This window comes from Chaetodon trifascialis, chromosome 15 (assembly GCF_039877785.1).
Source record: "Chaetodon trifascialis isolate fChaTrf1 chromosome 15, fChaTrf1.hap1, whole genome shotgun sequence".
In the NCBI taxonomy this organism is placed as follows: domain Eukaryota; kingdom Metazoa; phylum Chordata; class Actinopteri; order Chaetodontiformes; family Chaetodontidae; genus Chaetodon; species Chaetodon trifascialis.
The window spans coordinates 11,858,009-11,876,568 of record NC_092070.1 but is presented as its reverse complement, the minus strand read 5'-3'; the positions used below and the strand labels follow the sequence as shown (position 1 = coordinate 11,876,568).

The window sequence follows — 18,560 nt, the reverse complement described above, 5'->3', positions numbered from 1 at the left end:
TGTGTGTAATCATATCGCATTAAATGTGATTACAGCTGTTTTACTGTGTTATTAACCTTTTATCAACTTTTTATACACCAGTTACCCACATAAAAACACTTAAATGACACTAAATTGTCCTCCTAACCTGTCACAAATACATTATAGTGTTTCTGTTATTCATATCATACAGTATGTTATATTTTATGTACTGCTTAAATGATATGGTTAAAGTAAACAAACAGGACATTTCATGCTAAATGTAACTGTTATGTGTGGAAAAAAAAGACAGGTTCGTCTCTTTCTACATTAATAACAGTGATTTTTCCTCTTTTTTGAGAGTAATGAAAATTCACACAGTCGTCTTTGTGCAGCTTCAAAGTTTAAATCACAGTTTAATCCACCCTGGTGTTAAAACCAGTTTCCTCTGTCAGACTGTCCCAGTCAGGGCGGGTTTTTTCCATCCAGCAATCCTCCAGTCACAAGTTCACTCCTCTAGCCTTTAACCTCCCCGCACTCCTCAATAACATGACTCTGCCTCAGCTATCTGAGTATTCTGTGAATGGAAAGGGAAGCTGCAATATAATATCAAGAAGATGCGACGAGTGGTTTCCTTGACTTGCTCTGTCCTGATTAGATGTCATGTCCCCGGGCGAAGGCCGACAAGATTTAACTCTTTTTTTCCAGCCAATCGTCAACATGGACGCCCATTTCCCAACAGCAATGACTGACTCTGACCCATATCTCTGTACATCAGAGCCGGGATGGGTGGTTACACTCCCATAAGAAACACATCAAGCCAAATATTATCTTTTTCTACATGGAGGCATGCAATGGCATATCGATGACAGTAATTAACCACAGAAGAGCATGCAGTCTGTGTTAAGCAATAGTCAAGGTATATTAAAACTCATACTTTCTTGTCTTGTCTTTTTTGTCATTTCCTAAAATATTTAAACTTCAGAATTATGCAACGTTTTCCATCAGTAGCGTAAGGAGTGGATCTGTTCTTGGTCAGAACTGATCATTCATAGATATGCAGGCACAATGATTCAGGTCTAAAGTGTCTGGAGTTATGGCTGTAGGAAAGGAAGTGCAGCTGTTGCATCATGTTGCTTTTTTTTCCCACCCCCCACCTCCTTCTGGCAGCTGAGGGAAACCAGCGAAGAATAGCGCTGCTGCAATTAAGTCCGAATTTGCCTTTCAACAGCCCACTCTGCATGCTGGAAGACTGACCCTCCACGGCTTCTCATCCTCCAACACTGCCGAGTGGGTGAGAGGCATCCCAGTTTATTCTCAGTGCTCCATCCATCACACAACACCTCTCAGAGGATAAGGCACTCTTAAAGCAGGAAATTAAACATTCATTTGGCACTAAAGTAACTTCCTGAAAGTGAAATGCATGAAAGGGTAGAACAGTTTATTTGTTTAGATGTCACTGTTATAGGACTTGTTGACGCCAGGATAACATTTTATTGTCTCACACACCCACTCTTTAGCTCTTTAGCTGAGAGGTCATATCAAATGGTAATTGTATAAAACCAGTTCTGGGTAATATTATTCTTGAATACACATACCACCAACGCATAGACACGATATTCTACTTAGGAATTTAAAGTATTTTCTCAACAGTGAAAACTTTGATTACATGTAGTGAAAAGAGTGAAAACCATTCATATTTTATCAGTAATGGTTTTCAAATATTTTACTCTTTGATCATGTGTAAAACTTAAAATAAATAAAATTTGTCCGGTGATATGGAGTCATGTCACAGAAGCCCACACAGGTTTTGGACTATTTAACTAAAGCTAATCTAAGCCAAGTTTTTGTGTGTGTGTGTGTGTGTGCGTGTGTGTGTGTGTGTGTGTGTGTGTGTGTGTGTGTATGTGTGCTCGTGTGCATGTGATCTCTTTTCCAGTGTTCAAGGTTACAGGGCAGTGAAATCAAGCAGGACTGCCAAGTCTTGTCTGTGCATATGCAAAGACATGCCTAATTGATTGCATAAGAGTGAAAGCAGAAACCTCTGACCCCAACCAGATACCATCCCACCAAATCACAGCCATAAATTACAGTCCATTCCTCTGTGTTTGTCAAACAGCTCGCTCCCACTTTTCTCTCCCCGCTGCTCTTATTTATTAGAACTCTACAACAAATCATTTAGTAGACGCTTCCTGTGAAAATCATCGCTGTATTTAGTGCCTGTCTGCCATGAAGGAGAAGGAAAACTGTTGGCTTTGCGAGACATATTTTATTGTGGTAATCAACAGGAGAATTCCTTTATTTGTCTGTCAATTTCAAATTGTTGTCTCACACAACAAACTAAAACCCTGTGAGGAGAAAACAAGGTGCAACTCAGAGTGAAGTTCCCTTCAAATGCATTTAGTGGAAGACAAGAAGAGGTCAGCAGACATTGTTTCAGTCCATTAAGCAAAGGGAGTATTTCCAGTTTCTTTCTTTTCTAAACAAACGTATTATATTAACACTGATTTCTTTTTTTAAATATTGTATTAATACTTTAACTCAGCCCGAAAGATCATAAAACCAAAAAAATAAATACATTTATTTACAACACCAGCCCGACAATGCACGAGTTATAGTTCTTCCCTCCTGCTTTACATGCAGGAAGACCTTCCCCCTGCTCTTGGTGCAAATGGCAGTGGAACCACCATTAGTTTTGTTTTCTAGAGCAAGCCTTTTGTGATATTTTCAGCACAAGTCAGCAAGATATAAATACAAATGTGTTGGAATTTGCTGAAATGGCAGTCGGGTATGTAAGTTACCTCACATGGAGTTTTTTAGTTTGAGAAATGTGGAGAGAAAACTAATTCATCTCACCTGGGACATGTGAAACTGCAGGCTGACCTAATATCTTTATTACTTGTCATATTAATAGTAAAAGAAAGGAAGAATAATGACACTGGCCAAGAACATAGAAAGACAACATACACTGTTGTATGACATCAACAAATTCAATAGAAGAACCAAATTAATATATAAAGTGCATCTATCAAAGGTTTCTTTGGACATTGGTGATTTTACAAAGTGAATTGATTTGTTGCTTGTTGCTGTGTGTGCGTGTGTGTGTGTGTGTGAGATCCGCCACAACATACACACACAGGCACACACGCACATTATTTTTATCATTGTGACATAATCTTCAATATGATTTCTTTCTTCTTCAAATTCATCTTTCACCATCTGTTACTTGGTTTTTAAATCATGAGCTACAATGTATTATCTCATATGATATACTGTGTTATGACATTTTTATGAAACTATAATGACTCTATAATGAGTTAGAGCTGTTTACCCTCACAAAAAATGTATTTTGCATGAGTTATTACAGAACATGTGAATGTCTGAAATGTGTCCCATGAACATCTAAAACATTCAAGAGTCATATGTTGGCTTTACATTGACATCCAAGCACTTGAAGAGATATTTCAGTGCCGTACTTTGTGTTGTGTGCCAGAGCTTCCCTTTGGTCAGTATTTGTTTTTTGGATTTAGTGTTTTAACTTAATATAGAGCACAGATGTATTGCAGTATTACTCCACTCTATCTCCCATGGGTCATACATGTGACACATCACTTTAATTAGACTCCTTTATTGCCTGGGGGGCCCTCCAAAATTGTGTCAAGTCTTTGATAACCAATATGCGACTGGTGACAGTTAGATTCTCCTGTTTTTAATGTCTTTTTATATCATAAGGTCATATAAAGGGCTGGACTTTGAGGTGTTTCTTATTTGTGTTGGTTATTTCTAATTTTGTAATTTTTATATTCACACAGGTCATGATGTTGGCTTTTTGACCTGCATCAGCAATTTGTATATTTCTAAGCATTTATAGAGAGAAAATATGTCACATGCAAAATATAGAGTTAATGTAGAGATGGATTGTATTCCCCTTTATAACACATTGCATCTGAGCAGAATTAAGAAATTAATTTCAATTGACCATTTACTTAACCCCATGCCTGGCCAGCGATTGTGCAATCATAGCTTAGCACCCGTGATTAGGCACAGTAGGCATGTCAAGCTTTTGATTTGTTCAAACGTTCTACATTTAAAGACTGTGAAGGGTGGTGGGGTTTTTCAGCCTCTCCAAAACTAAAAATGCATGCGCAAGAGTGTAAGGAATGGATAACCAGATGTGTTTGTCTAAGTCAGCTGCAAACGAAAGCATGGCCGTTAGCATTACCTACAGTACGTAACCTAACCCAGTGTTACTTCCAACTCCAGAAGCATTTCAAACTACGTTATTTGTGTGCGGTTACATGTTATGTTGCAGTTATGTGAAAGCCTTGGTCACAACTAAAGCACATCCACTGTGTAAAACTTCCTCACTGTGTGGAAACTGGTCCTGGATGCTACCATATATCAGACTGTCGGCTAATATTCACGGCTCTTTCCTGCTGTTAATTGGATTTGGGTTAGTTTACACCCCAGCAACCCAGATATTGTTGAGATAGCACTGTTAGTTCTGATCCTAAAAGCCATTTCTCTTGCAACATTAGTGAAACATACAGTATAATTTCCAAATGAGAAAAATAAAGCGTACATCTAACCTCCGTCTTGCCTGTAGAATAAGATAAGCAAACAAGCTAATCTATCTTTGTACTGCTGTTTCTTTATTCATAGGTTTTCTTCATGGATCATCGACTGTTGAGGAGGCCTACTATTTGCCATATGTGCCATGGGAAAACAGAGAGTTTGACAGGCATAGTAAATGTAACCAAGAGGAGTGGGGCTTAGCAAAGCTACAGTGCTCTCTCAAAACCACATTTACCAGGTTTCAATCAAATGTAGTGCAAAGTTATTTACATATATATTTCCATCCACTACCGCTATGCTAATATTAGAAGTTAAACACCTCGAGATCAACAGTTGGTGGCACTAATTCTCCAGCTAAGGGTTTTAGTTTCCGTCCAGCTTTTTTAATGCACAAATTGAAAACGGGCATCAAAACAAGCAAATGGAAACACAAAGATTGCCTCTGGTAAACTGTTGAGAAGTAAATGACATACATCATCTACTCAGGTCAAATGTTTCCTGTTTCACTGGCTGAAATGATAAGACACAGAAGAAGAGTGCTCACTGTTAATATGCACAAATGACATACACCATTCAGCCACAACATTAAAATCCTCTGTCCATTAAGGGACTAGTGTTGGAAATTAGCTTTGGCTATATACACATGTACAGTACATTTGAGACTGTTTCTGCAACTGTCTGTACTTGTCCCTCACAAACTGATAAACTAAAAAGAAATGAAAAACTAATAATTGTGTAGGTCCCCTTGTGCTGCCAAAATAAGTGACGGTCCATTGATGTATAGGCACAAAACCTCTGAAGGTGTTGTGCAGTATCTGGCACTTACAATCCTGTAAGTTGCAAGGTGGGGCCTCCAACTCTTTGTCATGTGCCTTAAATCATTGCCATCAGGGAATACTGTAGCCAGGAGGTGTGTACTTTGTGTGCAACAACATTCAGGTAGGGGGTACATGTCACAGTAAGAGCCACTGAAAACAAGGACCCAAGGTTTCCCAGCAGATCTTTGCCTTGTAAAGAGATGATCAATATTTGTTCACTTCCCCTGTTAGTCATTTTAATGTAGTGGCTGATCAGTGTATGATGCACCATCAACTTTATTTTCCCTCATCGTGATAGAAATGTTTATAACTCTACCTAGTCATGTGTCTCCCATAATTACATGCAGTCCATACAGTGTATGTATCTCAGTCGTGCATATGTCAACTAATAAAGTCACCCACTTACATTATACAGTGTAGAATATTTAGAATCTTTTTGTTCACATATTGTTATACTATTAAGATGAAAATCCACTGTTGATCTACATTTCTGTTTTTACCAAATGAGTCTGGAGAAATATGCCCACATTTTCGTTTTCTAAACGTCATCTGCAAAGACTCCACACTCAGATGTAAATCGCATATTTGAGGTCTGTGAACACTGAACAGCACCTACAGATAGACCTACACTATTAAAACATTTCTCAAAATATTCATACAAAACTATGCTATGGTCATGCACTTTATTACTAGGACCATCTGCAGATTGAAAGATTTGTTTGCATTTGATAAAGCTCAATAACCATCCCAGGGAAGCGAAAAAGTTAATCCGGTGAGAAATGTGAGAAATGAGTTTCATCCTCGCTTGTATGATAGAGATTAGAAATGTTTCTCCCCACCTGCAGCAGAAGTGTTAGCGGTATCCTCATGTCAGTAGAATGACAGTCATAGGGCTCTTCGTGTGACGCTGGAATTGCTCTGCATCCCAAAAACAAAACAAAACAACCCACAGGTTACATCTCTGATTCTCTACGAGAGGACATTTGATCACATCCAGGAGTGGCCTGCTCGGTCATTAGCTCTAATGAATACTTCCTGTCTTTCTCCTCATCTCCCTCTTCCTCCTCCTCATCCCTGCTGATGAAGGCCAGCTCATTCTCATAGCAGAAGGAGTTCGCGCCAGATGTTGGGAATTTTCTCTCCTCCATGTCCTTGGCACTGCATCTGGGGGTGGATGGTACTTCGAATGTTTTGTGAAAATAGGCATAATCTATCCTGTACTGGCTCTTCTCCTCAAAGATGACGGGCTCAAAGCGGTGACCCCACAGGATCTCTGAGGGCAGGTAAGAGCTACGAGCTTGCGTTGTCATAGCTGTGGCCTCCACCAACCCTTCTAGAATAATTACTATCTCAAAGTCAGATGTTTCGAGATCTTGCTTACTGATGCCAAACAGTGGACTTTCTTCATCAATTTCATGTATGACGGTGAGGGGTGCAACCAGAAACAGGCGGTCTGTGCCTTTGTCATAGCCTACATTCATGTCAATCTGATCCAGGGGGATATATTCACCTTCCTCTGTGTAGCGGGGCTTGACGAGCTGAGCTCTCACATGAGCTTCCACAATGTGGCTCTTCCTCAGATTTGCAACCCTGAACATGAGGCACAGTTTCCCATCACGCAGAGCAATGACTGCGTTGTGGCTGAACAGTAGAGTCTCTGCACGCTTTTTGGGTCGTGCCATCTTAGCCATGATGGCACCGATCATGAAGGCATCAATGATGCAGCCCATGATGGACTGAAACACCACCATGAAAACAGCAGCTGGGCATTCCTCAGTCACACAACGAGCTCCATACCCAATGGTTGTCTGGGTCTCAATAGAGAACAGGAAAGCAGCAACAAAGGTGTTGACCTGCGTGACACAAGGAACAAAACTGTCGTCCCCTCCGGGATGGTCCATGTCACCGTGTAGGAGGCCGATTACCCAGAATGCCAGGCCGAATGATAGCCAGGACACCACAAACACCAGGCTGAACAGCAGGAACATGTATCGCCAGCGGATGTCCACACAAGTTGTGAATATGTCAGACATGTACCTCTGTGACTTCTCATCCATGTTTGAGAAATGGATGTTGCATTGGCCAGCCTTGCTGACGAACCGGCTGTGGTATTTGCGTCTCGTGTGAATCTTGCCATTGCCGAAGCTGCCCACAGCAGGCATGGTACTCAATCTCAGGCCTTCTTCTTCACAGGACACAAAGCTGTGGTGGTGGGCCCTTCCAAAACTCATGCCTCCGTGGGGCACAGCCACGTGGCTTCACGCTATCAGGCCGGTTCATACAAAACTGACCAGACTCGCAGGAAGTGCACAGCTCCGTCCAAAACTGATTCAGTGTCGACTGGAATTGAAAGGTGAGGCACTTAACTGGTTTCCTGTAAGGAAGGACAGGGAAAATATAAGTATACAACATTATCTATTATCTGCCCACAATGTGATTTATGTAAAGTGATTTGACATCACCTGAAAAGTGGAATATGAATTAATTTAACAAAAATCAAAACAGTAGTATGATATATTTGTGATAGTACATTAACAACTTGTTGCTTGTTGTATGATGATCGATGATGCACACTTCTACTTAACATTCTCCTTAAGTAGCTTCAGTGAAGCTAAAACCTTTTGTTTCTATACAGTTGAAGAATATGAATATGACATTCCCCATCTCTTTGTCCCAGCGCTTCATTGACTGTAACTACGTATTACTACTACTACTACTACTACTACTACTACTACTACTACTACTACTTTTTAAAGGAGAGACTTCTGCAACTCATGATGAGGTGCTGAAAATTTGTTCAGCACCTGGTGTCTAATAAGAGGCTTCCGGTTTCCAAAGTCTTAAGATTATATTTTTCATTTAATAATTTTCAGCTGTTGATTTAGTTAACACTCTTTTGATTATTTCTCCTCTTGATTATTTCTTCTTATCTCTCCTCTCGTTGTTGTTGAATGTAATTCATAATATTCTGTGTTTTGAAGCTGTTTGATTTGTAGGACACAATTAAGGGCAAACATGGAAGTGATGAAGTGATTTTCAAACTGCCTTCTATGTTGAAAACTTGGCTTCAGGGTAAGATATTTACCCTTGTTGAAAGGACAGTAGCAATCCTGCTACATTTCATTTGTGGTATATCCTTTCATAGCCTACATTTGATTTTCTGTCCTACCACCATTTCTCCCCTGCTCTGTTGGAAATTATTCTGGTATATACAATACATGTTTCTCTGATCAACAAGGTACAGAAATAGCCAGCTAATCCAATGCCCTGCCATTTTATGTGACGTATCTGCTGTTTCCTCCAGCTGGCACAGCTATTAGAGTCACTGGAGTACTGTGCGATTCCCCTTTGAGGCTGAACTGGAAAATAATATGGGCTGAAAAAGACAGGGTAGAAGTAGTGGAAGAGACAGCTTTAGAGACAAATGGTTTGACAGCAGTAATCGATGCGATCACTACAGGCCCATTAATGGAAAATATTTTTAAAGGGGAACTTTATCCTGATCAGTCCCAACTGGAGCCCTTACCACACACAGCTTGTGTTGTGTTGATGATAGAAATAAATGCTGTTGCAAAGTTGTTAATATGTTAAGTGCCTTTTCTATGTTTATGACCTGAATTCTTGGATAAAAGAATCTTAAAAATTTGTCTTAACAACTTCACTCCATGTAAAGTAACTAGACGGTGCGAGAGATAGTTGAGTATACAAATCCATATCCCCCTCAGAATGCACTGCAGTCACTCAGTTTGTGAGTTCAACCTTTCTCACTCAAAAGCACACATTTAAACCTCATGCTGGCACTAGAAGAAAAATCAGGAATCACCAAAATCATTAGGAGCAATCCCCAGGGAACCACAGATGTCTGTACAAAAATGAATGCCAATCCATTTGGTAGCTGAGATATTTCTGTCTGAGCCAAAGTGGTCGACCAACAGGTGTATGGACAGGCATCCCCAGAGCCATGCCATCAGCATGGCATCAGCATGGCTGAAAATCTAATTTCCGTTTGATGGAACTGCATACATTTCAAGTCATAAAATAAGACGCTGCCACACTATCACACTGCAGACTCAAGGGACCCCAGAGGGAAGACCTTCATCTACAGGTCAACACAAGGTAAAGTGTTGGACAGCAACTGCTCGTGACACGCTTAGTGTTGCTATTTAGATAATTATTATAATGTTGATTTTGATTTTATTGTTAGTCTTTTAGAATATCTGAGAACTCGGCAGGATCACAAGATTGGTTGCGTACAGTCAGCCACAGAAAACATGGTTTAGGTCCTTAGCATGATTGGTTTTTTTGATTCTTCAAGAGACGAGATGCATGCAAACACCCGATAATGTCCCTGAGTGCTTTAAAAATCGATAGTTATTAAGCAACTTTCATTTTTAATAAAACTTCCAAATGGGGTCATAAAGGCTGTTGTGCAGGTTTTCCCTCCATGGATACTCTATAGCTATGGACTGGTCAACATTAACAGCCTGTATATACAAAGAAACAGGTACGTAGCAGCAAAAAAAAAAGCAAAAAGGAGATGATGAATTTAATACTTTCTGTACAGATTCAAATTGAGGTGTGTCTCTAACCCTCCAATCCAGAATGACAAAAACAACAAATTGCACATTTTTTATCTATGAAAAGTGTTTATGTATGAGTGAGGCAGTTGCTCTCTCTCAATGCTCTAGTTGCTAGGAAGCAGGATGTTGAGTGTCCAAAGGATATTAATATCTAATATTCTGTGCGACTGCTCCTCAGCTCTCACAGGAGCCACTCTCTGCCTGCTGTGCTGTGATTGTAGTGCAGAGCAGAGAGCAGAGATTAGTCTATTTCGCTGCTGACATTGCTCACAATCGAACCGGTTCTCACTGAAAATGTATTCGAACTGAACAATGAGAGACAGTCCACAGGTTAGGTAATCTATGCAAGGGTGTTGGCTACAATATTATAGCATATTTATATCTTCTACTGTCTAAAATCACAAGAAGCTTACCTTTTGTACAAGTGGTCCCAATAAATGTTGTTTTCCAACTTTCCTTTTCTTCCAGATCTCCCAGTCTTTCAACCAAACTGCTGCATGTTTCTCCTCAGGCTTCCTTCAACTCTTTTCTTCTGTTATGGGTAGAACCACTCTATCCTCCTGAGGCAGAAAAGTAAATGGCCACAGAGCACCATCATGTCTATGCCTCCTAGTTTCAACGCGTCTCTTCCTCCCCTCAGTGAGGAGACCATTACAATCACTCCTACTGTCAAGTCCTCCAAAGTTGCAGCTCGATTGATTTCCCGTCGATCAGGAACAGACAAGAAATTAGAAAACGACTTTAGTGGAGCGCTGAAGTCATAATTTTGAACCTGAAAATAGCACAACGACTTGATCACAGTCAAATTAAATGTCTGTAGGGCTCACATGGCCTGTAAGGTCTAACCCAATCAAAAAATCAATTCCTCACAGCTTATTTTAGAGTCATGGGCAGTCGACAGTCTCACACTTTCTTGGTATATCTGCTATCTGATCTTGCTCTGCTGCAGATCCCACTCTGTATCCCACATCCAGTGAACTATTGCTCACTGCTCAGCTCTCGTCCTCCCCCTCCCTTTCACGGTGTCACTGTAGATATTTGGCATTTGGAGACTACGTGCTCTTCCCCTACCAAGTGTTGCACCAGTGCTGGTCAGCAATGCTCAGAGTTCAAAGAACCATTTGGTTAATTTAGGATTGATGTGTACTAGAGAGACCACCTAAACACATACTGTGCATTTGTTTCCCTGATTTATCTAGACTTAAATAAATTAAATTAAAACACATGGGTGCAATAATGGGTACATTATTGGTCCAGATATAAAATCTATCAATTGCAATAACCAAGGAATAACTAAGTAATTCACACTTCTAATAGGCAACCATGCTCTGTAATGTCTTTATTTTACCTAAAACCAAATAGATCACAGAGTGGGTGGTGTGGTCTCCATTTTGACTCATTCAAAGCAAGGCAGCTCATGTTGAACACGCTGGACTTGAAAAGCACATGTAGGCAGTTTCTTGCTGAACATCACTCATTTGTCTTATGTGTGTGTGCATGCTTGGATGAAGGAGGACATCAGCGAAGGTCTTGTATATCACAGAGCCAATAAGCAGAATGCAATAAGCACAGTGGCAATACTAACATGCTAATGTTAAACAGGTGCAATATTTGCCATGTTCTCTTAACTGCTTACCATGCTTTGCCTATCTGTTATTTGCTTGTTACTTAGCTAAACTAAACTCAAAGCACAGCTAAGGCCGATGGGAAGTCTTGGGAGTGGGAACAGCTTTGCAGGTATTTGGTCACGAACTGAAACTGAATTTTTTGACTTAATGATGGCAAATGTCAGGATCACCAAATTCATTAGGATACATCATCTGGGAACCATGACTGTCAGTGTACCAAATTTTGTGCCAATCTATCTACTTGATGTTGAGGCAGCTCGGCACCTCAGTGGTTAGCTCTGTCATCTCACCTCAAGAATATCCTCTGTGTGGATCTAGGAGTATATTGTGGTCGTTCCAGTGCTACTAATACTTTGAATAGGTTGAATGCAAAGATCTAATATCCCAGTATGGGAATCAAGAAAGAGTAATTTAAGTGACTGTGACATATTTCACAGAACAAATGAATATATTGACCTGATAGTGGTGCTCGAGGAGAGGTCAGAGGATCATGTCATTATGGCTCATCTGCTTGACGCCATGATATTTGTACCAAATTTCATGACAATCCGTAAGTAGTTGTTGAAATGACTTAGATGGTTTCTTTATTGATCCCAGTTTGGGAAAGTATATTATAAATACAGTCTAAAAAAGCAAATGATGGAGTTTGAGGAAAAGTAGCAGTTAGATTGGTCCCCTGGGGGCCATGAATGTCTGGTATTCAATGGTGCGCTGACAGTCAGATATTGCCACTCCTAAGGCCATGCTGCTAGCACAACTTAAAAACATGTAAACCGTAAAGGGAGAGATATTCCCCTCTGGACCAAAGCGTAGAGCAAATGAACATACATTGTCAGTCAGAACTTATGTGCAACCACAACTGAACTGAACTGCCCTGGAGTTTGTAATTGTTTTGTGAGTTTCATTGGACAGAAACAGGATCGTTCCAGTACTGGCTTGACCCAGATTCACTAGAGGCCTTCAGAGAGCGGAGAGATGGGTGGAAGGTGTGTGTGACACTGGAAAATGACGGCCTCCGAAGAAGCTAAGCCGCGGTAGTCTGAGTATCAGTTTTCTGATTATAATAGGAAAAAATATTTGACCTTGGTGAGTGTTGGTGCTGTTGGATCTGTGTCCACTAAAGCAGGGAGACCGGCGTATCCTCATATCAGTTCAGGAGGACAAACTTACACATTTATCCAAAATAAATGTACTCAATACCCCAAAAGATAATGTGTGTAAAATATGATATGTTAATGTATGGTGTATGATAAAAATCAGTTTAAGGTGACCATAAGGATGTGCATATTTGTGAGGAATTGAGCAGATTCTGTTTTGTAGCGAACTACTCACAGTAGACATAGTAGTTATATTTGTGAGAAAAGTTTTATATATCAGGGGTAAAACCTTCAGCAGAAAATGTGCTGAATGTAACATTTGGTAGGCTTTAACTGTAATTCAATGATAATCCTTTTAATATAGCCCATTTCGAACCTTAAAATACAACATACTTTGTGTGTGTGCATGCTCCTGCGTGTGGGTGAGTGTGTGTTTTGTAGCTTTACATCATCACTATGTTACTGTTACTGTGGTGTCAGGCCTGTATGTAAATGGGTCACGGGTTCAGTCAAGAGATGGCAGACCAGATGGGGATGTGAAGTGTGCTATAGGGACAGAGAGAGACCAGCCGATACCTCGGACCCAGCGAGTTATTTAAAGGCCGCCTCACTGCGGCAGGACAAAGTGGGCCAGGCTCGACCACACTCGGAGCACGGGCTGCAGTGTTTGATCACACTTTGACCACCTTTCAGAAATTCAGCACACACTCTCCCGATTCATTTCAAGTGTTATGTCATGTTGTGGTTCTCCCCGTGAGGTACAGAAGACACTAGTCAGAGCACAGGATGTTTACTGAAAGCTCAATCAGACATGAGCCGTTCTGGCAGGACACTCAGGATCAGGAGCATGGCAGGTACTCCAATTATACAACTGTGTAGCCGTCTGTTTAGTTCAGCCCCCCCAGCTCTCCTGCCGTGTGTTTCTGCAGTTCCCGTTCATTGTTCTATTATATATCGCTGTATACAGTATCTGCGACACGGCCTGTAATTGCTGTTGGGAATAAAATCAATCACATAGTTAATCAATCCATTTATCTGCCATTAACTCTTGTGTATCATCTTAATGGTACAAGCATTTGTAAAATTGATGAGCTTGTTTAGCTCATTATGTCCTTTCAGTCAGAGGGAACAGTGTTCATTACAGCTGTGACTGTGTGTGTCAGTTGCATTCAGCATTTTCCCCTTTCTTATGCCTTTTATAGTAGTTTTACAAACATTTACAATGTTGGTGTTTAATATCTGTAAATGTATGATAAGTAAAACACCTTATTGCCATGAGTCAAGTTTATTACACTGAAACCACATTTCCAGGTAAGAAATCCCAGTTTATGCATGTTCACAGTAACTCTAAGATGAATGTGAACATGTCACACTGATGTCACCCTGTAAGTATTGTGAAAACATACAAGGGCTTATTACCCTGTTACACATTATAAATTGCTGCCACATTAGGTTGCAGTCACCTCGTGATTGAGGGTTTTTTTCAACTTCAATGGATAAAAGTTTGTTTCAAATAACATTTTGGAATAAATATAACTCTCATCCGAGAGTTAAATCATCCGAGAAAATGGCTACAGGCCTGTGTAACACAGCAGTGATCACAAGGAAGAGAACAAACATGAACGCCAGAGGTACTGTAGAGAGTCTCTGTTGGCAGCCAACACTGACAAAAGCAACCTGAGTGGGGAAGAGAGGCGTTGAGCACCCACCCAACAGAAAGAAACGCTGCATACACACAAGACACAGGAGTTTTTTTTAGGGAGCTGTTCACTAACCTCCCTGCTCCAGTTATGCTCCAGAACAGCCTAATCAACATCCACACAGAAAGGACTGGAGGCTGAATTTTACTGAGGCGACATCTGCATTAAGTCAAATAACTTTAATTAAACTTTTTCCTCACATAACATTAAGGTCATTTTGCAAGACGTGAGAGCGTTGGGCCATTTTTTGATCACTTGCAATGTTTTGGTTCTGCATTGTGGTCCGGATGAAAAGTTTAACATCACTCAGTCTGTTCTGTTGTCATGAACAGATCAACTTCAAACTGACCGCTGCTGAAAGACAAAAATAACCTGAGAATTCAAATTTATGACAAGATAGACAAAATCTTCAGTGTCATCAAATTTGTATAATTTTGATCTGTTGAGTTAGATCTAAAATTGATGCCTATTAAAACTGATTTCATATTGGATCATCGTTTGTGTTGTTTCAAGGTGTCTATAACTGATCTACGCATGTGTTTTTGCACCAACCAAACTTTGCTTGTTCCTTACACGTTTTACTTAGAGCACACACAGGAGTTGACTGTATTAACGTGCCTCCACAAATACCAATCAGCCTCATCACCTTCATCGCGGGTCTGGTGTTGCCAAACTGATGTCGGTGCCAAATCTATATTTAACTCAGGTGAACGGCATAGGATTTATCCATTGTCATGGAAACACTGACAAATTTGAGTTTGAGCAAACAAATTGCATGTAGGTCACACGCCTCTGGACCTGATTTTGTAACACTGTGATCCAAATCAAATTGGAAAAAAAAAACAGGTCCATGCAGCTCCTTGATGTTCACACAAATATTGAAAACACAAACACAGACCCATGTCACTTGTGAGAGGAAAAATAAGCAGAGTTGTGGTCCTGTCCGAAATATATCATTGGGGATGCAAGCAGTGCAGATCAGAACCGCCTCTGTGCTTTTTGCAGTAATTGATCTTTGCATGACTAAATGGGCCACTTATTTTTGCAGCCTGAGCAGGTGCACCTGCGTACCGGTGTTTCTACATCAGCCGCTGATCAGTCATGAGGGCCGGGAGCATTTGTAGGGCAGCTCAACTCTGAAAAAAACCCTGCAGGTGCACTTACACACTCACACACACACACACACACACACACACACACACACACACACACACACACACACACACACACACAGACACTGTTAAACACACAAAGGAATGCAGAAACAAACTGAGAGAAGTTTATATTTTAAATATAAACTTTCTTTTATTATCCTTAACATCTTTTAATCAGAGTAAATTTCACATTATTATGAGGAACTCATGTAGACAAAATAGTGAAGGAACTTCAATTAAAATGAGTGACAGCACATGAGTATAAAGCCAGAGAGAGCTATTTATGAACACGTCTGTCAAGTGTGTTTGTCCATTAAGGCATAAAGATTAAGAAGACGATGAGAAATATATGTTGAGAAGGAAAATTCCTTAACCTTATCACAAATACAATTTTCTATTGGTTATTTGAATCGATATCAGAAACTTAATTATCAGGAGAGTTACTGTACATACTGCAGTCTACTGATACCAAGAAACAGAAATAAACTGGCAACTTGATTCTTTGAAATTCCACTCATGAGAAAAAGTTTCTATATTCTGTCTTCATATTTCTGGGATGAGAAGAGTTCTTAAGCTTGATGATATAGAGTGAGGCAAATTCCAGTTTACTTCACAAAATCAAGCACGACAGAATAATCTGAACTCAGAGATTATTTTTCATTTCGCACTTTAGTAATCCTGCATGGTAATATTAATTTTTTACACTCTAAACTAGAGATGTCAGAGTGAGGGGGTTGCCACAGAGTCGGCGCTCCAGGCACAGGGGTTTGGTGTGTTGCTCAAGTGCCCAGTAGGTGAAGTAGCACCTCGAGAGTCCACACTTCATACTGTAAGACAGTCTGAGCAGGACTTGTCCCGGCCACCCTTGGTTCCAAATCCAAGTCTCTACATACTGAGTTACTACCATACCAACGGGTGGGATTCATAATCATTTTAATTATCGATTAATCTGACAATTCTTTTTTGGATTGATTAGTGGTTATGTTGACAGATTGTGAGAAAATCATGAAAAGGACCCATCAGTGTGAAGATGACCTCTTCAAAATACTTGTTGAGTCAGACAAACAGGCCAAAACCCAAAGATATTTATTTTCCAATTATGAAAAAAAAAAGAAAAAAAGAAGCAAATCCTCATATTTTAATTTTATTTATTTTTAATCAATTGTCAAAATAGCTGTTGATTCATTTGCTGCTGACAGATAATCAATTTACTCTAGTTCGATTATTAGATTGTTCCAGAACTTTCAACCAGTATTCATCAGCAGATCAAAGCTTCAGAGCGACGAAAGCTAAGAAGTTGACCTTGATTTAAAGATTATCTTGTCCAACTACTATTTCCAAGGAACTTTCATGCACACAATTTTTTCATTTCACTTATGACAAACTTTGAATGTAATGGCAGTATGAACTCCACTTGCCCAGTCCAGGATTACATCCCTGGGGTGTTTTAAGGTGAAAAATCTTACCTACCTGATGTAAAAACCATGCTGACTTTCAGAGAAAGCGGCATTTGTGTTGTCACAGCCTGCCAGAAAAGATCACAGGTGCAGAATTATATCCACTATGGATGATATCAGAATCAGCTTTGCTCTTTCAAAGTGTCAGCTCACATGACTGCAGTTTCACACGCCGGAGTCGCAGGGAAGGAAAGATGAGTGTTGGGTTTTAATGAGGTGCGATGTTCCTCTTTAGGAATATGACCCCAAGGAACAGAGCAACAAGATTAGGTCTTCTACAAGGGCACTGAGAGACATGATGACAAATGTACACAGAAATCTCTGGAGATGTGGATATTTATTGTGAAGGACTTGTGTATCTATGGAATAGAAAATTTAAAAAAGATGAAGTAAGACAACACGCTCATGAGCGCTCTCCATGTTGCGTTCTAGGTAATTCTAAGTTCACAAATGTTACGAGTTAACTGAGGCAAGCTGTAACATATCTCTGAGAAATGTAAGGCATGTTACCTAAACGTCAACAGCATGGTGGTTAAAAAAATAGTCATTCAGGAGAGATTAGGTGTTTGGGGTCTGTCTGGACTCCTCTTTATGACAGCTGGCCTGATGTTGGAGACCTTGTTGAAGTATGTTATCACATGAAGGCTCTGTGCTCCACGAATGACATACATTATGTGTATCCCCCATGAGAGCAGGTGTCAGTTTTTTCCTGCACCAGCCTCATCATTAGCTGCCGGGGCTTTTGAGAGCTCAGGTTTGTCAGTCGTTGTCACTGCATGTGGAGCTACACAACCAGAGAGGTATTGCCAGTCATTGCCGTGTCCTTATCATATTCCTACCAACCCAGCTACATCAACACTTGGGGCAATTTATTTTACTGTAAGTGTCAGTGAGCTGGTTTTGCATTTGGACGTCATGAGTTTGGCATTCTCTCCAGAAACGTCATCAGACCACTTTTAACAACACATGACATGAACCACATTCATGACTTCAGGCAGATCTTGAGACTGTTCTTTAGTTTTAGTAGCCAATAATTTCTCAACCTGTCACAAAAGACCTTCTCTCTCTCACATTTATATCTCATGATGAGGACCAGAATTGGAGATATGCTTTTAGGAGGATGAGTGTTTATGTGTAAATATGACCAATATTTCATGTTTTGTGTAAATCAGTATGTTTCTGTGTGGAACATGCACTCGCTGTCAAAACAAATCTACCTTACACTTACACTTACTCTAACACTTACCTATCTATGCTGCTGATAATAAGCCATAAACCATCTAGTACCTTACAACAGATTTTGCTGAAAGCTAGTTTTCAGTATCACAACCTTTCACTTTCTCCAATCAGATATTGTCAGAGGGAACCAGGGAAACATGAACAATGTGTTTTGGCTAACGGACAAATACGAGGCAAATACTTTATTGTTTGTCTTTACATAACTTATTGATGCGACAATACAAAAGCTTCATACATTACAGCTACTATTCTCAGATACTGATAAAAAAAATGCCCTAAAATTCTTGCACTTATTTCATTTTCCAACTCAAATATTTGTGGTCATAAAATGGCTGCATGTCTGCTTTTGCTTGC

General features: G+C 40.1%; 1 protein-coding gene across 1 annotated transcript; it reads right to left on the bottom strand.

Moving 5' to 3' along the window:
* Positions 1–2,209: 2,209 nt before the first annotated feature.
* kcnj12b (potassium inwardly rectifying channel subfamily J member 12b) lies at positions 2,210–10,914 on the bottom strand. The gene is made up of 2 exons (XM_070981703.1): positions 10,345–10,914; positions 2,210–7,725 (listed from the first exon to the last, which is right to left on the bottom strand). The coding sequence occupies exon 2, from the start codon at positions 7,580–7,582 to the stop codon at positions 6,305–6,307; it is 1,278 nt and encodes a 425-aa protein (XP_070837804.1). The 5' UTR covers positions 7,583–7,725; positions 10,345–10,914; the 3' UTR covers positions 2,210–6,304.
* Between the last annotated feature and the right edge of the window lie 7,646 nt (positions 10,915–18,560).

Excerpts from the sequence above, each read along its gene's own strand:
- kcnj12b (XM_070981703.1), bottom strand. The coding sequence starts at position 7,582 with ATGAGTTTTGGAAGGGCCCACCACCACAGCTTTGTGTCCTGTGAAGAA.